The sequence below is a fragment of the Erpetoichthys calabaricus genome, chromosome 13 (assembly GCF_900747795.2).
Source record: "Erpetoichthys calabaricus chromosome 13, fErpCal1.3, whole genome shotgun sequence".
In the NCBI taxonomy this organism is placed as follows: Eukaryota; Metazoa; Chordata; class Cladistia; order Polypteriformes; family Polypteridae; genus Erpetoichthys; species Erpetoichthys calabaricus.
In genome coordinates, this window is record NC_041406.2 from 7,024,535 (window position 1) to 7,051,639 (window position 27,105).

At 43.3% G+C, this 27,105-nt stretch overlaps 1 protein-coding gene across 1 annotated transcript in view; it reads right to left on the reverse strand.

Moving 5' to 3' along the window:
* The window catches only part of ulk4 (unc-51 like kinase 4), a 499,390-nt gene that overhangs the window by 179,789 nt on the left and 292,496 nt on the right, over positions 1–27,105 (reverse strand). The window contains exons 28-30 of the mRNA XM_028817917.2: positions 17,093–17,144; positions 16,875–17,013; positions 14,115–14,207 (exon numbers count right to left, since the gene is read on the reverse strand). Coding sequence (XP_028673750.1) covers positions 14,115–14,207; positions 16,875–17,013; positions 17,093–17,144 — 284 coding nt within the window. The remainder of the gene's footprint in view (positions 1–14,114; positions 14,208–16,874; positions 17,014–17,092; positions 17,145–27,105) is intronic.

Sequence of the window (27,105 nt, forward strand, 5' to 3'; positions counted from 1 at the left end):
ATTTTGTTTTTTACATTTGCATTTTCCATACCATCCCAGCTTTTTCTGATTTGGGCTTTTAAGTAACTGTTTATTGTTGGCAGCCAAACCTTAGGCACGATGAGCCACCCGTATTATTTCTGAATTAAAAATAAGCTTTATAAAAATAATCATTTGTATCATCTCACTTCAAGCCATTTGGACGACCCATAAAAGTAAAATAAAAGTAAATTCTTCCAAGTGTATAAAGATAAAAGAGTATTTTTAGAACCCGGGGGGGGGGGGCGGGGAGATTTATGCATTTGTATTTCCTTTGGCTAAACTGTTTGATGGCGTTAAGGCTGACACGGATTTTGCTCTCCTCTGTAATTATGGCGCCTGTCACTTGTTGACAGCTCATCACAGAGTACAGACAGCTCTGCGGGCTTCCCCTTTCATACGTCTCTCAAAAAATTGTGCATGAATTTGAAATAAAAGTGTTAATGCACAATCAATGCCCACTGTAGGATAAGAACGGGCATCCCGGCCAGGGAGGAGCATGGTTTATTACCCAGAGGGGGAGTCAGACCAGAAAGATGGATGGATTGGGGTGAGAAAATAACTGTGCCCGGCCAGTATAAAATAAGGGATGGACCAGCAGAAGCTGGGAGTCGGGAGTCAGTTCAACCCTCAATGTGTCAGGTGGCACTGGTTCTCACATGGCAACCCAGTTGGGACACCCGTAGGGGTGTTTTGGATTTGTAGTCTGGAAGCGCAGCCGTGTTGGTGTCCCCTCATTCCAATAGAGGGTGCTGTTGTGGGAGGACCTCCCTACTTTCATTATGAGCCACAAGTGCTTCCCCAGAAGACGTGGTGTGCGCTTGGAAGCATTCGCGGGTCCGGCGTAAAAAGGAAGCCCGCGGCTTCCCGATTCGGACTTGTCTGACACTCCACTGAAGGATGGAAGTTGTCGTTTGTTGTATCGATTTCTTATATAACTGTGGCACACTGCTGGAAGGAAGTCCGTAAACATGCAGACTAGAATGAATATCCTTTATCTCAGGGATGTGCAAAGTCATTCCTGGAGGGCCGCAGTGGCTGCAGGCTTTTGTTCCAACCCAATTGCTTAATAAGAAGCACTAATTGCTCTAGAAACACTTCTGCTTCATTTTAGTTATCTCCCTCGTTAAGATTTTGAACCCTTATTGCTTATTTAAGTCTTAAACAGCTGCATTCTTGGTTTTTAATTGCTCCTTATTAGCAATAAGATGCAAATGACAAAAGAAACCAGCAGTTATCCATTTTGCTTGTTACCCTTTACACCTGTGTATTTATCATGCACTATTTGGTTTAATTAAATACTTGGAAGGAAAGAGAAGACAAAAAAGTCAAGGATTGAGAATTACCCATCCGTTTTACACTTCAAAATATTTGGATATCTTTAGAATGGAAAAAAAAAATCTAGGATTTGAGAATGACTTGACATAGCAGAGTTAAAGCACTAAAAAGCCATGAAATGTAATTATTGGCAAGGATTGTTTTCTAATTAAACAACTGGGTTGGAATAAAAACCCGCGGCCACTGCGGCCCTCCAGGAATGGCTTTGCACACCCCTGCTTTATCTTATTCTATTAACATGTGGTGTACTGCTGGATCCGTGGTTTGGGGGTCCCTGGCACCCCCACCCCTTGTGGTTGCACCACATTTTGGTTAAATGATTTTTTCATTAGACAGTGTCACACAATGGAGATTCGCTTCTCAGGTCCTCCTTGCGTGAAGTTTGCATGTTCTCCTTGTGTCTGCGTGGGATTCCTGCCACAGTCCAAAGACATGCAGGTTGGTGCACCGGCGATCCTAAATTGTTCCTAGTGTGTGCTTGGTGGTTAGGTGTGTGTGTGCCCTGCGATGGGCTGGCACCCTGCCCGGGGTTTGTTCCTACTTTGCACCCTGTGCTGGCTGGGATTGGCTCCAGCGGACCCCCGCTGCCTTCCTTCCGCAGTGTCCTTTAACCAGGGCAGAAAACGAGTTGTAAGTGGACGTAATGTAAGGTTTATAAGAGTGTGGGAAGGGTTTATAAAGCCTTAAATATATATATAAATAATAAAATAAATATAAGGCTCTGGAACGTAACCCCCGCGATAGGTGAGGGATGACTGTGTGTGTGTATATATATATATATATATATATATATCCTCTTTAATAAAACCCCTGTGTGCGTCCAGTGTCCGTGTGTGTGTGTCTGTCTTCTGGTGAAGTGCGAATGCGCGGGGCACGATGCGATGCTTCAAAGGCCGCCTGACGTCTCACACAAGACAGAGAGGGCGGGACCTATAAAATATCGTGCGGACGATCCAATAGGATTTTGGTAAATGAGGTAAGACCTAAAACATAAAACACGAAAAATCCAATCGGGTACTGAGACGCGGAGACCAGCTTCCCCAAAGAGGTGGGATTAGTGTTTGTTGTTGTGCAAGTGTTCACTCTGAGGATGTCAGATTTGTGATTAAGAAGCTTGGCCGTGTAAAGTGTAAAGTGTCAGTCGTTGAAGGGGTTTTCTTAAATATACAAATTTTCATGATATAACAATACGATGACTTTTAAAAGTAGATTTATTTTCGCCCACATTACATCAGTTGCTGGGACGCATATTACGGACAGCAAAGCCAGTATTACTATCAGAGAAAATTACAGGCATTTTACGGAAAAAAAATTAAAGAGGTAAAAGGTCCCTTGCCATTTAGTATAGACTGTTCCTACTAATGTTTATGGACTACTGTTCTAGCGCCCGTTATTGTAACGGGCTTAATGTCTAGTATATATGACTACGAATGCTGTGAATATATATATATATATATATATATACTCCCTGAATTGGAATGCGCACATTGCGTCTTTTACATAAACAGGTTATCAGGCCACTCACAGTTTTAAGAAATATGCTCAAATAGTTTTAAGCAAGAATTCAGAAACGGTCAGAAGTGATTTATAATATCACAGGGTGTTCTATTAGTATCAAGAGGTAAAAGAATGCAAGTTAGTCTCTTAATTCTGTGCACAAGCTCAATTCTTTTCTACATATATGAAGAACAAATCATATAGCATTTTGTATCATGATTAATACAAAATACATTCTTAAGCTTAGCATTTTGTATTCTATTAGCACCATACTATTATTATTTGGAAAGGGTGAGGCACCTTAAATCTAAATATTCTTTCACAGCAGCGGGCGCGGATATGAAGGCAGCTGAGGATTACCTCAAAACATTTGCCGGAATTATAGCAGCCGAAGGATACATCCCCCAGCAAGTCTTCAACTGTGACGAGACAGGACCCTTCAGGAACAAGATGCCAAAGAGGACTTATAGAATGGCAGAGGAGAAGAGGATGCCAAGCCACAAACCCATGAAGGATAGGCTAACCCTCGCACTGTGCGCCAATGCGAGCAGCGACTACAAGATTGAACCGCTGCTCATTTATCATTCAGAAAACCCCGGAGCCTTTAAGTCACAAAAGAAAACCCCTGCAGATGAAAGTGAGGAAGGCGTGGCGACAAGGGCAAGAATCAGCCAATAAGATTCAGTTATTCAGTTCAGCCTTTCTCCTCCACCTCCATCAGCATCTTCAAGTCGTCTGATCTCCAAGGTAAATGCTGTACATTATACTTAATAAAACCAGTTTATTACAGCACATTCCATTGTATTGTGTTTTTATACAATATTCGTTATTTATAAGTACATTTTTCTTATTTAAAAACATATAACAAAAAATTGCGGTTTTTTTGGGGGGGGGTCCGGAATGGATTTATGGCATTTCAATGGGGAAAATTGATTTGACATACAGTGCATCCGGAAAATATTCCCAGCACATCACTTTTTCCACATTTTATTATGTTACAGCCTTATTCCAAAATGGATTAAATTCATTTTTTTCCTCAGAATTCTACACACAACACCCCATAATGACAATGTGAAAAAAGTTTGAGATTTTTGCAAATTTATTAAAAATAAAACAATTGACAATTCCCATGTACATAAGTATTCACAGCCTTTGCCATGAAGCTCGAAATTGAGCTCAGGTGCATCCTGTTTCCCCTGATCATCCTTGAGATGTTTCTGCAGCTTCATTGGAGTCCACCTGTGGTAAATTCAGTTGACTGGACATGATTTGGAAAGGCACACACCTGTCTATAGAAGGTCCCACAGTTGACAGTTCATGTCAGAGCACAAACTAAGCATGAAGTCAAAGGAATTGTCTGTAAACCTCCGAGACAGGATTGTCTCGAGGCACAAATCTGGGGAAGGTTACAGAAATATTTCTGCTGCTTTGAAGGTCCCAATGAGCACATTGGCCTCCATCATCCATAAGTGGAAGAAGTTCGAAACCACCAGGACTCTTCCTAGAGCTGGCCGGCGATCTAAACTGAGCGATCGGGGGAGAAGGGCCTTAGTTAGGGAGGTGACCAAGAACCCGATGGTTACTCTGTCAAAGCTCCAGAGGTCCTCTGTGGAGAGAGGAGAACCTTCCAGAAGGACAACCATCTCTGCCGCAATCCACCAATCAGGCCTGTATGGTAGAGTGGCCAGACGGAAGCCACTCCTTAGTAAAAGGCACATGGCAGCCCGCCTGGAGTTTGCCAAAAGGCACCTGAAGGACACTCAGACCATGAGAAAGAAAATTCTCTGGTCTGGTGAGACAAAGATTGAACTCTTTGGTGTGAATGCCAGGCGTCACATTTGCGGGAAACCTTGCACCATCCCTACAGTGAAGCATGGTGGTGGCGGCATCATGCTGTGGGGATGTTTTTCAGTGGCAGGAACTGGGAGACTAGTCAGGATAAAGGGAAAGATGACTGCAGCAATGTACAGAGACATCCTGGATGAAAACCTGCTCCAGAGCGCTCTTGACCTCAGACTGGGGCGACGGTTCATCTTTCAGCAGGACAACGACCCTAAGCACACAGCCAAGATATCAAAGGAGTGGCTTCAGGACAACTCTGTGAATGTCCTTGAGTGGCTCAGCCAGAGCCCAGACTTGAATCCGATTGAACATCTCTGGAGAGATCTTAAAATGGCTGTGCACCGACACTTCACATCCAACCTGATGGAGCTTGAGAGGTGCTGCCAAGAGGAATGGGCCAAACTGGCCAAGGATAGGTGTGCCAAGCTTGTGGCATCATATTCAAAAAGACTTCAGGCTGGAATTGCTGCCAAAGGTGCATCGACAAAGTATTGAGCAAAGGCTGTGTTAGGGTCTGTACATGGGATTTCTCAGTTTATTGTTAAAAATTTGCAAAAACCTCAAGTAAACTTTTTTCACGTTGTCATTATGGGGTGTTGTGTGCAGAATTCTGAGGAAAAAAATGAATTTAATCCATTTTGGAATAAGGCTGTAACATAACAAAATGTGGAAAAAGTGATGAAGCGCTGTGAATACTTTCCAGATGCACTGTACGAGTTACGAGCTCCGTCACGGAACGAATTAAACTCGTAAGTCAGGGCACCACTGTACTTCTACTCGGGGCCTTGGAACCGGTGCAGATTTAAAAATTTTTTTTTTTGTGTTTTGTTTTTTTCTGTCCTCCTGTGGAGTATTTTCCGTTCGTCGCTTAAATCATCCGAGATCAGATGCCTCATCTTGGATGAGATAATGCCGGTGACACTCATCCGGGATAAGTCGGTTTTTCAAATGCAGCCGTGTAGTAGATTAGTCGAGCTGGATCTAATCAACCGAGATGAATGCGCGCGCCCGTGCTGAGTGAAAAGCCCATATATATTGAGTCTAGAAAACATGATCAGCGAGTCTTTGATAGACTGCAACAAAATGACGAAAGAACGGGCACATTTTTTTTTTTCACACAAGCGGAGCAAGACCTTTTATTCGAAGAACATGAAGACTTTCAACATTTAATATGCACAAGGGGTAACACTGCAAAAGCAGCCCAAACCAGAAAAGACGGCTGACAAAAAGTGGCCGACAAGTTAAACGTGTGTGCATTGTACCTACTGAAAGCAGCGTTTCATTTCCTATGTGTCAGATTAATTATTATTTAATATGTCATAATTCCAGATCAAACACGAGCACAAGGAGAACATGGGAACAGGTTAAAGTGAAGTACAAGAATATACAGTAATCCCTCCTCCATCGCGGGGGTTGCGTTCCAGAGCCACCCGCGAAATAAGAAAATCCGCGAAGTAGAAACCATGTTTATATGGTTATATTTATATTGTCATGCTTGGGTCACAGATTTGCGCAGAAACACAGGAGGTTGTAGAGAGACAGGAACGTTATTCAAACACTGCAAACAAACATTTGTCTCTTTTTCAAAAGTTTAAACTGTGCTCCATGACAAGACAGAGATGACAGTTCAGTCTCACAATTAAAAGAATGCAAACATATCTTCCTCTTCAAAGGAGCAAACAAATCAATACGTGCCCTTCGAGCTTTTAAGTATGCGAAGCACCGTTCAGCATGTCGTTTCAGGAAGCAGCTGCACAAAAGATAGCAACGTGAAGATAATCTTTCAGCATTTTTAGACAAGCGTCCGTATCGTCTAGGTGTGCGAACAGCCCCCCTGCTCACACCCCCTACGTCAGGATCAGAGAAAGTCAGCGCAAGAGACAGAGAAAAGTAAGCTGGGTAGCTTCTCAGCCATCTGCCAATAGCGTCCCTTGTATGAAATCAACTGGGCAAACCAACTGAGGAAGCATGTACCAGAAATTAAAAGACCCATTGTCCACAGAAACCCGCGAAGCAGCGAAAAATCCGCGATATATATTTAAATATGCTTACATATAAAATCCACGATGGAGTGAAGCCGCGAAAGGCGAAGCGCGATATAGCGAGGGATTACTGTACTTCAAACTGGTAAATATTGGTATATAACTATTTAAAGAATTGTTGACATAAAGAATCATATATAATGTAAAGAACATTAATTTTAAAGCTAATAAGAAGGCAGACAAGCAAAAAACAGGTGGAGGTCCAAGCGGTCCAGACCTAACCCCTGCAGAAGAGTTGGCTCTGCAGCAAAATGCCCATTGCCCTGTTTCTGAGGGCATTCCAGGGGAAGCTCCTCCTCAGAACCAGAGGCAGGATGCAGTGGTCACTTAATTTCAGGTAAAGGATGGTCATTGCATATATTTCTCCTCCATGTGTGCCATAGGTATGTTCCATATACCCTCTTTTTTTGTTGGGTCAGTTGCAGGGAATGTCATATCCCTAGAACCTGTGTCTGACCAACGAGATATTGACGAAGGTCAAATATTTGATAAAGACACTAGGTCTGATTATTCATCAGGAGGAGAGGTACATTTCCCACATAATGTTTGATCAAACTCCACTCTGATCAGCCCCATGTGCCCCAATCACATTTGGAAACCCTGGGTAATGTGAATGTTAGGCTGATTGTGGGATTCTTTATGTTACTGTGGGTGTTTTAGCCTGTGTATTACCTACCTGCAATGGCATGAAACGCCTCTTTTATTGTCTGCACACACAGGTGTCCAGGAAACACTATGAAAACCCGAAGGAAATATTTCAGAGCCAAACAGACTTTACGAATTGCCTGGCAAACTGCACTTTTAGATAGATTTTCCGCATCGCCTACAGTATATAAAAAAAGTGCTGCTTGCAAAAAACCTCAAAGCAATGCCTACTGTCTGTGTGGTTGTGAGAGCCCGACTTCGCCGAGTTTGACTTTGAATATAAGGTCCTAATAAATTTTTGAGGTACAATATTCCCCCTCGGCTAAAGTGGTATCTTTCAAAAAGAATTTCCTCCTGGAGCAATAAAGTATCTTGCCGATCGCGTAAAACCCTCTCTATATGAAATTCTCTTCTTATAATTTGCGCACCGATATCAATTGGTCGCTCATTCATGAACGGCGAAGCCATGACTAAATGAATTCCACGCACGGACACTGATTAAGCTTGGGAGCTAATCCTTGTTTATGTAGAACAAATCTGCTCCGAGCAGGTCTGAGGATTAGGATGAGAGAGTTTCGAAAAACTGACAGATCCAGGATCAGGCCAAATCATCAACAATTACATCCGGCTAAACGAGTAATCCACGTACGAAAAATACCCTCCTGGCCATCAGACCTTTGTTTATTCTTTGTTATTTAGTATTGTCTATTCTTATATATTTTTTATTACATACTTTTCTCTCTTCACCTTGTAAAGCTCTTTGAGCTACATTGTTTGTATGAAAATGTACTCCAGAAAAAAATGGCGTAAATGTGAACAATAGTCTGAGCTGACCATTCTGAAGTCCACTCGATTAAAACAAATTAAATAAACCTGTTTGTTTATGGGAGGCAATGTAGGAATGCACTTATCCATCTGTGCAATTATTTTTTCCCTAATTCTTTTCATAAAATATACTGCTAAAAAAAATTAAAGGACCACATCAGATCTCAGTGGGAAAAAAACTCCTGCTGGCTCTCTCTACTGCTATGGACTGATAAGGTGATGTGTGAGGAACGAAAGGATGGAAATGAAAATGATCAACCGACAGAGGGACACCTGGGAATCAAAGGGAGAAAATGATACACCAGGCAGGCGAGTCCATTTGGTAGAAACGTCATCGTACTCAGTAGTTTTTATGCCCCCTCATACCACATGCTGGTCTGACAACGTCCTAATGAGATGACGGATGATCTCCTGGGGGATCTCCTCCCAGATCTGGACCAGGGCATCACTGAGCTCCTGGACAGTCTGAGGCATTGGATGGACTGAAACATAATGTCCCACCCAGAGGTGTCCTATTGGATTGAGGTCAGGCGAGTGAGTGTGGGGGCCAGTCAATGAGATCAATTCCTTCATCCTCTTGCCACATGAGGCCAGACATTGTTGTGCATCAGGAGGAACCAGCATAGGGTCTGACAATGGGTCTTAGGATTTCATCCTGATACCTAATGGCAGTCAAGGTACCGTTGTCTAGCCTGTAGAGGTCTCTGAGTCTCTCCATGGATATGCCGCCCCAGATATACCATCACTGACCCCCTTACCAAACCGGTCATGCTGAACAATGTTACAGGCAGCATAACATTCTCCACGGCTTCTCCTGACCCTTTCACGTCCATCACATGTGCTCAGGGTGAACCTACTCTAAAGCACAGGGCGCCAGTGGTGGACCTAAGTCTGGTACTCTATGGCAAATGCCAATTGAGCTCCACAGTGCCCACTAGAGAATATCGGGCCATCAGACCACCCTCATGAAGTATGTTTCTGATTGTTTGCTCAGAGACATTCACACCAGTGGCCTGCCCGCCTGCTGGAGGTCATTTTGTAGGCTCTGCCAGTGCTCATCCTGTTCCTCTTCACCCAAAGGAGCAGATACCAGTGGGTCCTGCTGATGGGTTAAGGACCTTCTACGAGGGGCCCTGTCCAGCTCTCCTAGAGGAACTGCCTGTCTGTCTCCTGGAATCTCCTCCATGCCCTTCAGACTGTGCTGGGAGACATGACAAACCTTCTGGCAATGGCATGTGGTATTGATGGAGAAGTTGGACTACCTGTGCCAGCTCTGTAGGGTCCAGGTATGACGTCATGTTAGCAGTAGTGACACTGACCATAGACAAATGCAAAATGAGTGACAAAACAGACAAGGAGGGAAAAATGTCAGTGGCCTCTACCTGTAAAACCATTCATTCCTGTTTTGGGGGTCGTCTCATTGTTGCCCCTCAAGTGCACCAAAGAAGCTGAAACTGATGAACAAGCTCCTCTGCTACTTCACTGAGCTGATCAACAGCCCACAAGTGTCACTGACTTGATGCTGTACTCTGATTCAAAAGGGGTCCTTTCATTTTTTTGAGCAGTTTATATTGATTGCTATAACCCCCCGTTTTCCTTTACATATTAAGGTCAGTCAAACCCACTTAGTCCTGCATGGGGTCACGGGGGTCTACTGCAGCCTATCCCAGCTATCATATTAAAGCTCACATTCCAAATCCTCCACAATGGCAGCTCTTCATCAGCTCCTCTGCTTACTCACCTGGTAAAGTTCCATGAAGGCTCGGAATTAGACATTTTAAATGACATTTCTGGTTTCTCCAGTTGAGATGTCATAGCAAATCAATCAGCATAACATAAAGACTTAGAAAGTGATACTTCATGTCAGTTCATTTATAATGGATTGGTTTAAAAGTAAATAATTCATACTGTAATCTGCAATATTTATAATTTTTTGCTTTTTATAGTTAGGGTCATAGCCCGTCGGCACAGATTTGAAATAAATAGGACACACCTTCATGGAGCTTCTCCCTGTTCTTACGCTCGGTCTCAGGTTTTGAAATCAATTAAAACTTCCGCTCAAGTTGACGGCATTAGTGGGTCGAGGAAAAAAGAAGGAAGTGCGTTCTCAAATCAAGCGTGTGTTTGTGAGAGCTGGCTGGGCTGCGGAGGTTTATCTAGAGCAGGGCCTCCCAGGTTCAGTCCTGGGGGGCTCCTGTGGGTTGCGGGGTTATATTTCAGCCAGTTTCACCACCGATGCTAATTCTGACCTTTACTTGATCAGATTGATTCATAAGCGTCTCTTTTTCAATATTCTTCTTCCGACAGTGAGGAGCTATAAAGGCATATTGTTGTTGGTATAAACAACAACAACATTTATTTATATAGCACATTTTCATACAAAAAGTAGCTCAAAGTTCTTTACATAATGAAGAAAAGAAAAATAAAGGACAAAATAAATTAAAATAAGACAACATTAGTTAACATAGAAAAGGAGTAAGGTCCGATGGCCAGGGTGGACAGAAAAAAAAAAAAAAAAACTCCAGACAGCTGGAGAAAAAAATAAAATCTGCAGGGGCTCCAGGCCACAAGACCACCCAGTCCCCTCTGGGCATTCTACCTAACATAAATGAAATACAGTAATCCCTCCTCCATCGCAGGGGTTGCGTTCCAGAGCCACCCACGAAATAAGAAAATCCGCGAAGTAGAAACCATATGTTTATATGGTTATTTTTATATTGTCATGCTTGGGTCACAGATTTGCGCAGAAACACAGGAGGTTGTAGAGAGACAGGAACGTTATTCAAACACTGCAAACAAACATTTGTCTCTTTTTCAAAAGTTTAAACTGTGCTCCAGGACAAGACAGAGATGACAGTTCCGTCTCACAATTAAAAGAATGCAAACATATCTTCCTCTTCAAAGGAGTGCGCGTCAGGAGCAGTGACTGTCATAAAGGCAGAGGAAAGCAAACAGATCAATAGGGCTGTTTGGCTTTTAAGTATGCGAAGCACCGCGGCACAAAACTGTTGAAGGCGGCAGCTCACACCCCCTCCGTCAGGAGCAGAGAGAGAGAGAGAGAGAGAGAGAGAGACAGAGAAAAACAAACAATCAAAAATCAATACATGCCCTTCGAGCTTTTAAATATGCGAAGCACCGTGAAGCATGTCGCTTCAGGAAGCAGCTGCACAGAAGGTAGCAACGTGAAGATAATCTTTCAGCATTTTTAGACGAGCGTCCGTATCGTCTAGGTGTGCAAACAGCCCCCCTGCTCACACCCCCTACGTCAGGATCACAGAAAGTCAGCGCAAGAGAGAGAGAGAGAAAAGTAAGTTGGGTAGCTTCTCAGCCATCTGCCAATAGCGTCCCTTGTATGAAATCAACTGGGCAAACCAACTGAGGAAGCATGTACCAGAAATTAAAAGACCCATTTGTCCTCAGAAATCCGCGAACCAGCAAAAAATCCGTGATATATATTTAAATATGCATACATATAAAATCCGCGATGGAGTGAAGCCGTGAAAGGCGAAGCGCGATACAGCGAGGGATTACTGTAGTTGTTTCCTGAAGAAGGCCCATTTGCAATATTCTGATACAGTGGACCCTTGACTTACGAACTCAATTCGTTCATGAGGGCTGGTTGTAACTCAAGTTGGTTGTAAGTCAAGACTATTTTTCCCATAAGAAATAATGGAAAGGCCCTTAATGTGTTCCGAACTGCCCACAGCAACACTTAACTTTTTTTAATAGAAAAGGGTTGTATAATGTGCATAATTTACCAAAAACACCAATACTTTTTCTAATGTACTGACCAAAAAGTTATAAAAAGTGCCTAGCCTACCAGAAACAATTTCATACTGTACTCACCATTTAAGTTGACATCTTTGGCTTGCAGGAAGGAAGGAGGAGGAGAATGAAATGGAAGGTGCTTATTGTTTGGAAGGAGTTTCCTTATACAAATCTTTTCTTTGTAAAATTGTCGAGATGGTGGATTTCGACATGCTGTACATATTAGCGAGATCGGTCACACGAACACCACTCTCATATTTCCGCACAATTTCCTTCTTCATTTCGATTGTGATCACTTTCTTTACCTTCGTTACCTTCTCTTCCTTCCTTAGCAATTATCAAAATAAATTATATAGATCACTGAACTGACCGAAATTATGTCCACAAACACACGTATCTGGGCTCCGACTGATGCTTACGAACGCTCTTGGCTGTTTGTTTACAATCGCACAAGCGGATACATGTGACCGCATTCGGGTTGTAACGCAAGACGTTGGTCGTAAATCAAGTTGTTCGCATATCAGGCCGGTCGTATATCAAGGGTCGACTGAACTTCCATTTTATTTCAGTTTTTGCATAACCCAAACTTTACATTTAAACCTTGTGCAGTTTACTGCTTACCTTTTCACCATTTTAGGTCATTCATTGCATTTCAAAAGCTTACATTTCAAGAAATACTGGAAAAAAATTAGGTGCTGGAAGTCTAAATTTATATATTATGTGTTGGTATTTAATATAAAGTAGGATAACTAATAAATAAATTAGAAAAGTATCTATATGAAAATAACATTCTAAATAATTTTAGGAATATAAGTAACAAGCTGGTTAAGTTTGCAGATGATACCAAGATAGGTGGATTAGCAGATAATTTGGAATCCGTTATCTCATCACAGAAGGACTTGGATAGCAGACAGGCTTGGGCAGATTTGTGGCAGATGAAATTTAATGTCAGTAAATGTAAAGAATTACACATAGGAAGTAAAAATGTGAGGTTTGAATACACAATGGGCAGTCGGAAAATCGAGAGTCCACCTTATGAGAAGGATTTAGGAGTCGTAGTGGACTCTAAGCTGTCAACTTCTCATCAGTGTTCAGAAGCCATTAAGAAGAGTAACAGAATGTCAGGTTATATAGCGCCTTGATGTGTGGAGTACAAGTCACAGGAGGTTCAGCTCAAGCTTTATAACACACTGGTGGGGCCTCATCTAGAGTCCTATGTGCAGTTTTGGTCTCCTTAAAGACAAAGCAGCACTAGAGGAGGTCCAGAGAAGATCAACTCGGCTGATTCCAGGACTACAGGGGATTAATTAGGAGGAAAGATTAAAAGAGCTGAGCCTTTACAGGAGATGAAGAGGAGACCTGACTGAAGTGTTTAGAATTATGAAGGGAATTAGTCCACTGGATCGAGACGGTGACTTTAAAATGAGTTCATCAAGAACACATGGACACAGTTGGAAACTTGTTAAGGGGAAATTCCACACAAACATTAGGAAGTTTTTCTTTACACAAAGAACGACAGACACTTGGAATAAGCGACCAAGTAGTGTGGTAGACAGTAAGACGTTGGGGACTTTCAAAACTCGACTTGATATTTTTTTGGAAGAAATAAGTGGATAGGACGGGCGAGCTTTGTTGGGCTGAATGGCCTGTTCTCGTCTCGAGTGTTCTAATGTTCACTATCACCTGACGAACCAGGGGTTAGCACGGTGTTGTAATGCCTCCTCTCTTCCACCCTCTGCAGAACTGAAGACCGACGGATATTTCACCATTGACGTCACTTCTGTTATCCGCCCCCTTCCTGCGTGGAATCCATATGACCAGATGTTCGGCCATTTTGTGTTCAATTTAATTCTGAGCTCATACCAGAAAGGACGTTATCTGCAACTTGTTGCAGGTTTTCATTACTTTTTTTATTTCAGTTATATGGGGTCACCAGGGTGGTGCCCTGACATATCACGTTGTTTTGTCTCCTCTTTACACTGCACAAGAGTTAATTGGCTTTCAGAATTATGAAAAACGTAGTGACAGGATGAGATGAAATTGAGGCACTTCATTCTGTAGTCATCTATATAAGGGGAGCTCAGACAGGCACCACATCTGCAATGGCGTGAATAAACCAAAGGTCCTTGTGAGCCTTACCTGATGATCGGTGTGCTGCCTTCAGTCAAAGCTACAAGCAACTTTAACGCATACACTGGAACTGGATCCTGATCGAGGAGTAGAGAGCCATACCTGTGTGCGAAAAAGACGGACAAATGTGAAACCTCCACACAGCTTACCTTTACAATCATCTTTATTTGATAAAAAAAAAACCCAGTTGTTTTAACTACACACTTTTTAAAAATGAGAGAGTCATACCTATGTAATGGAAACTGCAATATTCTCAAACGTGTTGATTTCAGTTCAAAGTGGGACAGAATTTAAAAACAAAACAAAAAATTTAATAGCCTTTGTGCTGCTAGTCGCCTTTCGTTTTCTGAAGCTGCTCATCTAAAGTGGTGCATATCACAGGGTCCTCAAGTCTTTCCCTGTATCACCGTTCACTTGCTGGTGCCAGCTAAATCCCACAGATGGCACCAGACTAACCAGACACCCCCTGAGAAGCAGTGCAGCACCCCCTCTGCACAGGACTCCTGCATGGCAGGCCACCCAGTAAAGTGCAACTGGCAGCAGGAGCCACGACTGATGTACCAGGCCTGGATTAGCAGGCAGAACAGAAGCCGTGGCAAACAAGTAAGAATGAAAATACAAACCCATTTCCAGGATTTATGATCCTAATCCAAGAGGCGCATCAAATCACAATCACATGTCATAAATCCGGCGCATGCATTAAAAGCAGCGTCCAAAAATGAGAAAAAAAAGATCAGAATCGGACAAAAAAAAAAAAAAAAACAAACATACTAGAAAGGAAATCCAAGGGCACTAAACTAGGGGCTTCTGAAAAGGCAAACGAGTACAATGTTAGAGTGAAGAAATGGAATTCAGTGGCGCCCAAGTTCAGTTCTGGGCCAGCAGTGGACTTAAAGGACTCTGAGCTTAAATCATTGTTCAGGCCCCACTTAGCAATTCTGAGGAAACCAGAGAAACTGTACATACTGTAGATCAGGGGTGTCGAACTCCAGGCCTGGAGGGCCGCAGGGGCTGCAGGTTTTCATTCTAACCCTTTTCCTAATCATTGCCCAGTATATATTTCAAAGGGTGGGGGGGGGATTCTTTTTCTATACCCACTGTATATGAAAGGAGAAGAGGCAGTTCACTCCGGGCAGGCTGGAAGCCTTCCTTTTCAATTTGGGTCTAAGCTGCCATGAGAGTTCAGTCGTGTTTTTGGGTGTTTTAGAGACTGATTGTGTGGCAGGATAGCTAGCTAGCTAAATAGATACTTTATTAATCCCAAGGGGAAATTCACATGCTCCAGCAGCAGCACACCGATACAAAAAACAATATTAAATTAAAGAGTAATAAAAATGCAGGTATACAGACAGACAATAACTTTGTATAATGTTAACGTTTACCCCCCCGGGTGGAATTGAAGAGTCGCATAGTGTGATGGATGAACGATCTCCTCAGTCTGTCAGTGGAGCAGGATCACAACACATACAACGTCAAAGATAATTATACTTGAGTGCCATTAGAGCACAACACAAGAAGGGCAAGGAATCCCTCAGCAGAGACAGTATGACAGGTCAAATGTTGAAAACAAATGGAATATGAAAGAGAGTGAAAGAGAGAGAGAGAAAGAGAGAGGAACGGGAAATTTTTAAAAACATTTGCTGGCACCAAATTATCTCCAGAATATCAGGAAATAATGTCAGCATCATTGCTGTGTAGAAGAAGAATGTTCTCCTCAGCACCATGTATTTTGTGTGTTTAGTAAATTAGAATTTTTATAATAACTATTTTTCTAACTTGCCAGTAAGAGACGCTTTGGCTTATGAACTAACAAAAATATGTTATTCCAGGGTTCAGGAGAAATAGTGTCCACACGAATAAAATCTAAGCTGTTTCTTGTTTTCCCTTTCTCAGAGTGAATGTTTCAGGGACAAGGTCACAAGGCTGCAGAACTGTACATGTAGTTTATGCAAAGGCGTCTCTCCTGTGCTTATCTTTGAGAACACAGATAATGCTAAGCTCAACAGACATATTGTTTAACTTTACTGTTTTGATAAGGATGTTCTTTCTGTCTTATTAATCATGAAATGCTGAATTATAAAAACCCCTCCTAATTTTTTCTCCGTGTTCAAATTGAGCTTTGCGGCAATAAGTTATGCTCTTTTGAATCTCTACTTACTGTGACTCCGAATGAATAAAAAAAGAGAATTGAGAAATATTATCTGCCTGTTTTCAGTGTGCCTTTTTCGTCCACAGCTGACAGACACTCCCTACTAAAATGAACGTGCAAATGTAGCTAAGGAGAAGGCAAGAAAGATAACATCGCAAATGGGTAAGACAAAAAAAAAAGGACTCCATTAGGGTAGTCCAACACAAAGTAGGAGGCCAAGGCTTGAGGTGGAAAAAAAACAACCAAAAACGTAAAGGCAGAGACAAAACATAAAGACATATAGAAGGCCAATATCATTACGGCCCCAAGACAAAATGTCAAAGGGTTGTGTAAGGTAATGCACAATTCTCGAGTCAAGTACTGCAGCGAGGATCTGCTTGTTTCTTTCGCTCTTCTCCTCTCATGAATGAAGCATGGATGGGAGTGGTCAGGGCTAAACTGCAGGAAAGAGGCGGGACCAGGGCAGAGTCCAAGGCCAACCTTGACAGCAATGTGCATCTCCATCCAATCATTTCTGATGTTCGTTTCACATGCCAATTTCACGACAATCCCTTCTCTCAAATCTCATTAAAGAAAACAAAACATAGGAAGACAAGAGAAAAAACAAAAAACAAACTTACTGTGGAATCAACGACTCTGAAATGAGAGCCACAAGCTGACCGTTGGGATTTTGGTTCTCCCCTTTCTCAACAGTATCCTGATTGACCAGCAGCAAGGTGATTTCTGACAGTAGCCGCAAACTGAAGACCCTCCACTCCACTTGGGAGACAAATGAATATGTGTTTATTAAAACTGTAATGGCCACGTTCATTAAGAAACTCCAGCAAGTTGAACTTACCGTTTCTGCTCACTGCTAGCGAAACCATTGGTGGGAGAATAGACGTGACCACCTAAAAAGGAAGAATAAAAGAATAAAACCATATTTCAGCAGCTCCCATCATGCCTCACTTCATTCCAAACCAAACAGCAGGTTTTCCCATTTGCTGTTGCCCGGCTATGGCTTTGATTTAAATGGGTCCTTTAAACATGGCAACTCATACAGGATGCTCTGGTACCATAAAAAAGTTACATTGACAGTACCATGGGGTCAATTTGACCCCATTGTAAAAAACATTACTATATTATCAGAATAAAAACACTATCACTGTGGTGGGCTGACACCCTGCCCGGGGTTTGTTTTCTGCCTTGTGCCCTGTGTTGGCTGGGATTGGCTCCAGCAGACCCCCGTGACCCTGTAGTTAGGATATAGCGGGTTGGATAATGGATGGATGAAAACACGCTATATCCTAACACAGGGTCACGGGGGTCTGCTGGAGCCAATCCCAGCCAACACAGGGCACAAGGCAGGAACAAATCAATGGCAGGGTGCCAGCCCACCGCAGCACACACAAACACCTAAGCACACACTAGAGACAATTTAGGATCACCATTGCACCTAACCTGCATGTCCTTGGACTGTGGGAGGAAACCCACACAGACACGGGGAGAACATGCAAACTCCACGCAGGGAGGACCCGGGAAGCGAACCTCAGGTCTCCTTACTGCGGCCACCGTAAAAACACCGTTTATTACAATATTTTGTTTATCTCTAAATAATATTATACAACAAGCGTTTATACTCAAATATTGACAAAAATGAGGCGTATTTGTCTTAGGAACTTTCAAATAGCCTACAGGTGCTGGTCATAAAATTAGAATATCATGACAAAGTTGATTTATTTCAGTAATTCCATTCAATAAGTGAAACTTGTATATTAGATTCATTCATTACACACAGACTGATGTATTTCAAATGTTTATTTCTTTTAATGTTGATGATTATAACTGACAACTAATGAAAGTCCCAAATTCAGTATCTCGGAAAACTAGAATATTGTGAAAAGGTTCAATATTGAAGACACCTGGTGCCACACTCTAATCAGCTAATGAACTCAAAAGCCTTTAAATGGTCTCTCAGTCGAGTTCTGTAGGCTACACAATCATGGGGAAGACTGCTGACTTGACAGTTGTCCAAAAGACGACCATTGACACCTTGCACAAGGAGGGCGAGACACAAAAGGTCATTGCTAAAGAGGCTGGCTGTTCACAGAGCTCTGTGTCCAAGCACATTAATAGAGAGGCGAAGGGAAGGACAAGATGTGGTAGAAAAAAGTGGACAAGCAATAGGGATAACCACACCCTGGAGAGGATTGTGAAACAAAACCCATTCAAAAATGTGGGGGAGATTCACAAAGAGTGGACTGCAGCTGGAGTCAGTGCTTCAAGAACCACCACACACAGACGTATGCAAGACATGGGTTTCAGCTGTCACATTCCTTGTGTCAAGCCACTCTTGAACAAGAGACAGCGTCAGAAGCGTCTCGCCTTTGGACTGCTGCTGAGTGCTCCAAAGTTATGTTCTCTGATGAAAGTCAATTTTACATCTCCTTTGGAAATCAAGGTCCCAGAGTCTGGAGGAAGAGAGGAGAGGCACAGAATCCATGTTGTGTGAGGTCCAGTGTAAAGTTTCCTGTGCTCTCGAGGTCATTTCATCCCAGTTCAACCCATCTTCAATATCCTCATGTTCACTGTCGACGTCACTTAAGCCACCAAAAGATGCCAGAATGTCTTCACGTGACAATCCCCATCGTTTCACCATTGTGTTACGCTGTGCACATCACTGAACCTCAAAATAAGTAAAAAATATCTATATTACATGGAAGGTACTATGGGATCCATTTGACCCCAAACGCAAATAAAAATAAATAAAAAATGTGTCACAATGTTAGGAAGGCCTTACGAAAAAAATATGTGAAAGGCGAGGTCACTAATTGTGACAGTTTCAAAGAAACTTGGGTCAAACAGGAGTGGGGTCACAGAGACCCTTTGATACCACAGCAGGGATAAAGGAATACCCCACTCAAAAATGATTTGTTATAAATATTACTCATCCCATTTAATGAGAAATGGTGGCCAAGAAACACTGCTAGTCTCAAGTTTTAATGGAAAATTTAAAAATCGCATATTCAAACACAACGGGGTCTGTAGTTGACCGTGCTGGACAGCAAACAAAGTTAAAAATTTCCAATGTAAAAATGAAATAAAAAATAAATCCTCACATAACTTGTGTTTTATTTTTTTCTTTCATTTTTACACGTTTTGACCATACGGGATTCCCCTGGAAGAGCTAGAAGTGGCTGGAGAGAGGGAAGTCTGGGCATCTCTGCTCAAGCTGCTGCCCCAGCAACCCGATCTTTGATAAACGGAAGAGGATGGATGGATTGATGGATGGATAACTTGTGTCACATAATCCACATATCCGATATCCATTCGTATGGTCAAAACGTGCAAAAAGTGTACATTTTTTGCTTTACTTCCTGAATGTAAACAAGGATGACATCATTCCCACAATGCTATGCATTTCAATTGAAGATCTGTTCCATTCACTTGTGAAGAAACTGGTCTTTAATTCAAACGCCCCCGTGACTCGCATTGGAGCTGTTATTCTCATACGCTGTCACGCATGTGCAATCTGTGGACCACCCTCAGGGCTCATCATAAGTATGTAATACCGCTCCACGTCAAAGGAGGGCGCTAATGCTAACGTTCTCCTCTCTTATCCCCACCGCAGCACAGAGATGGCGCCCAGTGAGGGCAACTGACTTCGCCCCTTCCAGTCCCTGTGCTACAAATCCTGCTGCTGCCGGGCCGAAGTGTCAGTCTTGCACTGAACACAACACAATCGCCGTTAGCCCAGCCCCGCCGTCATTCGCAACTAAATTTTGGACAATTATGGAGAAAAAGGAAGGATGGGCTTTGTAGGGCTGAACAGGCTGCTCTTGTCACAATCGTTTTAATGCTCTGATTGCCATCCTCACTTTGGAACAAGCTAATCTACCTGAAGCTAAGCATGTTCAGGCCCGGTGGGTACTTGGATGGGAGACCATCTTGGAAAAACTTGGGCTGCTGCTGGATGAGATGTTGGCGAGGGGGCACTTACCCTGTGGTCTGTGTGTGAATCCCAATGCCCCAGTTGCAGTGACGGGGACACTGTGCTGTAAAAATGGTGCCGTCCTTCGGACGAGACGTACTGTAAAACCGACTTGCTGACTCTCTCTGTGGTCATAAAAGATACCCGAGTTGTGCTCCGTACTCCATCATGCTTTGCAAGAAGTAAACTTGCCAGGCCGACGGACCGTGGCGACCTGACCAGTGAAGGACAACTGGTCATCGATCAACACCCTAAGGATGTGCACGGACCCGGCAGGTATAACAGACAATAAGCTAAAAGAAGATGGCGTGTTCAACACAGGGACAAGCAGGGATAACAAGGTGGTCCAAGTGTGACAAGAGCAAAGCCCGGCCAGGAGTTGTGCTGCATACTCAATCACGCGTTGCATAAAGTAAACCTGCCAGACCGACAGACCGTGGCAACCTGACCAGTGAAGGACAGCTGGTCATCGATCAACACCCCAAGGATGTGCACGGACCTGGCAGGTATAACAGATAATGAGCTGAAAGGAGATGGCATGTTGAACAAACGGACAACAAGAAGGTCCACCTTTGCCATGCTGAGCCGCAGACGGTGCTCCTTCATCCAGGCATCAGCATCAGTGAGACCTGCAGAGACTTTAGCTGGAGGGAACGACGGGCACAGTGCTGTAAAAATGGCGCCATCCTTGGGGTGAGACGTAAAACCTGACTCTCTGTGGTCATAAAAGATACCCGAGTGTCATTCGTTAAGTGATGTCCTGGCTAAACTGCCCACCTCAGCATCATCATCCCCTGTCTCTAATTAGCTAACTATCTCTCTCACCCCTTCACCACGTAACAGCTAAAATTGTGGTGGGCACACTGGCTCAAATCATCCAGGTGGATGCCGCACATTAGTGGTGGCAGAAGTGGCTCCCCGCTCACTATGAAAAGCTCTCTGAGAAGTGAGAAAGGCGCTATATAAATGTAAAGAATTATCATTATTACTACATGTATGACACATGCAGCCCTCTACCAGGATCAGCATTACAACAGGTACCTCCATTGAAGTACTGGCTGCTCTTAGTCCGTGTCCTTCTACCCCCTCTGTTTTTGTACCCTTTAGCTCTGGCGTTGCCATGTCAGATTGCTGGCATTAAATCATCAGGCCTCACTAGGCCTGAGTACTAATAATTAAGTCATACGCCAGAGTTTATTAAGAAAGAAAGAAAAGAAAAAGACATCAAAAAGACACAGTGGACGGGAAAACAGATCTTTAAGTGCATCCTGATGGAAACAAAAAGCCAGCTGTGTAGCAGTGGCAGTTGGCATAACCATGGCTACGAATCGGGCTTTGAGGATTTCTGACAGCTAATTGTCAGGCGGCAGCTGGGAAGTCTGCTAAATGACGAGAGTCGTCTTAAATGAGCGAATGGCCATGTGCAGGGGATGGGGGGGCACACGGGGCCACTTCAAATGTCCTTGGGTCGTTCCACTGTGTGTGTGTGTTTTATTACAAATTGTCCAAATTCACTGGTGCTAGCTGTTCCTCTGGAGATCTGCTGCAGATATTGATCAAACAGGTCTCCATTATCTGCACCTGGTCATCTAAGTCAGGGCTGGAGAGGCCTGTTAGGTTGAACCAAAATGTTGGTCACGTCACATGACACACCCATACAGGACCGTCTTAGATTAGATTAGATGGACTTTATTAAATTCTGGGTGAAATTTTAAATGAAACAGCTGCAGAAACATAAAAAAAAAAAATAATACGATGATACCGACTCACAGACTGGGTTGTTTCGCCAGCTCCCCATTTTTTTAGGGTCTGCTCCAGCTGAAACTAGCAGGCATTATTTGGGGGCCTTGCCTGAGTTAAGGTGAGCCTCCTCTGGCAGATTAGTCAAGGTCCTGGCCTGCTTCTTGGCTGATGTTCTGGAAGCCTCACACCCATGAGGCTCTTTTGTTAAAAGTTCATGACAGCGCCCATGAAAACAGCCACACAAAAGGGTGGCATCCACAAAAAAACCAAGCCAAAAAACGGCCTTGGAAAAAGTCAATAAAACTGTTCAAATAAATCAAATATTAATTAATTTTACATTCATAGTCCGAGTGGGTCATCTTACCACTGTCCCATAAAGCCCAGATTAGTGGAATGCTACAATGGTGGACTTCCTTTTGGTTCTCTGGAGCTAAGCCAGACTGACCATCAGGATCCTAGTTGGCTCATTTTTCAAAATATTAATTCATTTTACATCTAAAAATTGTTTTCCGTGGCCCCAATGGAGTCCTAATGATATGGGTGGTGGTGGGCATATGTCACTCTTTGCCACACCATGGTGAGTGAGACACACAGGGAGTACACAGAGGAGTGAGAGGAACTGAGAGCCTGGTAGAGCTTTGTGCATGGGAAAGACAATACCTAAATAAATGTATTATTATTATTATATTTATTATTATTAGACAACTTTTACTTTTTTTTGTGACACTGTGTGCTATGAGTAAGAAGAACGAGAGTACAAAAGCTAATCTTAGCTGCCAGTTCACATAAAGATGAATGCCTGTAATCACCATTCCCATTGTAAGTGCCTTGGGGGACAGATGGGCATTCCAACTGGAGGAATAGAAGGGATGAACCAGTAGAAGTAGTTCTGTTCCCCCCCCCCCCCCCCCCCCCCCATATGACAGGTGGCAGTAGTTCTCTCGAAGTGTTCCAGTTTGGACAGGGGAGTTGGGAGTCCGGAAGTGCCCGGGTGCCATTACAGGGCACTGTCAGGGGAGGACCTCCCTGGTTTTTACATGACCCCAAAGTGCTTCTAATAGGACACAATATGGCACCAGAAGCATTTCCGGGCCCACCGCCTCACTTTGGAGAGTCAGAGTCGGGAGACGCTCAACAGGAGACAGACGAGAGAGAGAAGATTCACTTGATAACAATTGCAGTTTGGTTGTTTTTGCACACTTTGTAATTTATATTGTCTAATAAAATCCTTTATTTGATCCCGGGACTGTATTGGGTAATATTGTGTCTAAGGTTTGGGGCTCAGTGGCACCCCCTTGTGGTCACACCATACATTAAGATTCTACTTAATATGCTATTAACATCTGAACCGTACGTTGACATTTTACATTCATTTGCTTAGCAGAAAATTTTTTTCAAAAGAGGTCAACATAATAAAGCAAGCGACTGTCTGGGAACAAAAGTGACAGGACAAGGGGACAAAATTGGTCACCACAAGTGAACAGCTCAGAAAATGCCAGTAAGTTACAATTCCATAGATTACAACATCTGATAGCTAGTGTCAATTTGAGTGAAATTCACCAAACCAGAGGGTCTTCAAAAGCATTGAGGGACCCAGAAGTTTGAATGGAGGTGGGCAGCTCGCTTCACCAGCCAGCAGCTACACACAAAGAGAGTCCGGATTGAGATTTGAAGACACACAGTGGCGGCATCACCAGCCACCATTCCACAGCAGACCTGAGCGGGTTGAAATGGAGCAGAGCGCCTTCAAGTGTCTCCATATACATAGGTGCTGACCCACTGACCACTCTGTAGGCAAGCATCAAGGATTTAAACTTAATACAGCGTGTGCCACTACATGGAGCCAAGGTAGTGATCTGAAGACAGTCTTGGCTGGTTGAACACCAGATGTGACACTGCATTTTGAATCATCTGCAGCAGCTTGGTGACACCTGCCAGCAGAGGGTGGCAGTAGTCCAGGTGCGACAAGAGCAAAGCCCGGCCAGGAGTTGTGCTGCATACTCCATCACGCGTTGCATACAGTAAACCTGCCAGACCGACAGACCGTGGCAACCTGACCAGTGAAGGACAGCTGGTCATCGATCAACACCCCAAGGATGTGCACAGACCTGGCAGGTATAACAGATAATAAGCTGAAAGGAGATGGCATGTTGAACAAACGGACAACAAGAAGGTCCACCTTTGCCATGCTGAGCCGCAGATGGTGCTCCATCATCCAGGCTGCAGCATCAGTGAGACCTGCAGAGACTTTAGCTGGAGGGAAACGACGGGCACAGTGCTGTAAAAATGGCGCCATCCTTCGGATGAGATGTAAAACCGAGGTGCTGACACTCTCTGTGGTCATAAAAGACACCTTAATGTCATTCGTTAAGTGATGTCCTGGTTAAATTGCCCACATCAGCATAGTCATTCTGATCCCCCTATAATCATCCCCTGTCTCTAACTGGCTAATTAACTATCTCCCTCACCCCTTCACCACCTAACAGCTAATACAATACAATACAATAAAATACAATTTATTTTTGTATAGCCCAAAATCACACAAGAAGTGCCGCAATGGGCTTTAACAGGCGCTGCCTCTTGACATCCCCCAGCCTTCACTCTCTAAGACGACAAGAAAAAACTCCCAAAAAAAATACTTGTAGGGAAACAAAATGGAAGAAACCTCAGGAAAGGGCAGTTCAAAAAGAGACCCCTTTGCAGGTAGGTTGGGTGTGCAGTGGGTGTCAAAAAGAAGGGGGTCAATACAATACAATACAATACACAGAACAGAACAAATCCTCAATACACTATAAAAATAAAAAATATGGAGCAGAATTTAACAGTAGATGATATCCCATAATATGATTTGGATTTGTTCAGAGTCCTGGAGACCTCGGCCATCAAGCTGCCTGCCCCATTTGGCCATTCCACAGCTGAAACAGTGCTGGGTCAGCCAATCTGATGAAAGGACCCCTCTACCCCATGATTCCTGCGATCCTCCATCAGGGATGACTTTACCTTAGGCAGGCAAAACAACTTGACAGGTGGGCCGTGGCACCAAGTGCCACATTTGAGTACCGAGAAGAGAAACAAAATAGCTGAGGGTAAGTAACATATTCTAACTATCATGTTACTTATGTTTTAGTGCTAATAACTAACAACAGAGATTCAGTCTGTACAGTTAATCAGCAGCTCTAGTCAGGGTGTGCTAAACTGAAGTTGTGAGTCTTCAGCTTGGATTTAAAAGCTGAGACTAAAGGGGCATCTCTTATAGGAGCAGGCAGACCACTCCACAGTTTAGGGGTCCTGTAACTAAAAGCTCAACCTCCCACTGTTATTTTATTAATCCTTGGAACCATAAGCAGACCGGCATCTTGAGATCTTAATGTGCGCTCAGGTTTGTAAGTCATGATAAGTTCAGACAAGTGAGCCAGACCTCGGCCATTTAATGCTTTATATGTTCAAAGGAGGATTTTGAAATCTGCCCTAAACTTAACCGGGAGCCAGTGTAAGGATTTAAGAACTGGGGTTATGTGTTCGTATTTTCTTGTTCTTGTAATAATTCTTGCAGCCGCATTTTGGATTAACTGGAGGCTGTATAAAGAACAGTTTGAACATCCAGTGAACACCGCATTGCAGTAGTCAATCCTACTAGAGATAAATGCATGAATTAATTTCTCAGAATCCTGTTTATTTAGAAAGCGCCTTAATTTCCCAACATTTTTAAGATGGAAGAAACATGATTTGGACAACTTTGTAAATTGCGCTTTAAACGACCTGCTAAAGTCAAACTCCTAGATTGCGGGCTGATTCAGTGAAATTAATGGGGATTCCAACTGAGTTAAATGATAACAGAATATTGTTGTGATCAGCGTCATTCCCTCCAACAATTAACATCTCTGTTTTATCTGTGTTTAAAGACAAGTACGAGGGCAATCCCAAAAGTAAGGTCTCCAAAGTGGTGGGGACGTAGAGAAACTGATCGTACGGCTGTTGGCCACACTGTTTCTCCTCTGACCTCTGCCATCATCTCAGGTGAGGGGACGCTGGCGCACGCATGTTGTTGCCGCTCCTCCCTGTAAACAACACTTTTCGCAAAATTCGCCTAATTCTACACTTTCTTACGTTGTTTTATTTCTCTTATTGTACGTATAGTTCGTGGATACAGCTGACTCGAATTGTATGGATTTGGCTTATATTTACAGATTTTATGGACTCTACTTTGACTGGGAACAGCTGAGTCTGTGGATCACGGGATGAGAACCTTCAAGCATTTCTTTGTGCCTGGCAATCTAGGACTTCGGGATGATCTGTCTCCGTGATTATATTAAATTCGCTTTGCTGATCTGCTCCCGTTTCATCTTACAGTACTCTACGACTGGGAACTGATCTGATGTTCTTATTAACCTGGCTTTTGGCTCCGGGGCGATCACGCCTGAAATTACCAAGCGTTACTGTTTGTGGCTGTGTATTGGAACCTCCAACTCCTGCTACCTCCTCTTGCTATGCTTTCTGCTGATTGCTATGGCTGCTCACCTACTCTACCACACCCACCTGTCCTACCGGTTCCACTGTGCTGTGCTGCTTCTCCACTGCTATTCAGATAAGTATTGCCCAGTATCATGCTAAAATACTCTCATGACAAACTCTTTCTTATTAAACAGTTTGTCCAGAGCAAATGGTCTGACTGCAACATCCTAAAGGACGCCGGTATTTTGCAGCGCCCGAAATATATACATCGCGGGTCAGGTCGTCGCCACCGCCGGGCTGCGAATGAAAAGACCACCGGCAGCATTTGCTCAGGAATACGCCGTCCTTCTCATGACCCTGGAAATAGAATTGTCAGTGTGCCAAATTTGCATTATGTGGAAATAAACCCTGATTGCGGCTCTGTGCAGAAAGAAGCCTCATTATGTAATATTGCACTGTTTAACTCGAGGTCTCTTAATGGCAAAGCATTGGTGTTGTCAGAACTCATCACTGACACCAAACTTGATATTCTGTGTTTAACGGAGACTTGGCAAAAACCGAACGAATTTGCGTGTCTCACAGAGGCGACTCCAATTGGTTTCACTTTCCACTCAGAGCCTCGCAGCTCAAGACAAGGCGGAGGGCTGGCAGTAATTATCAGAGAAGACTTAAACATTAAAAGAATC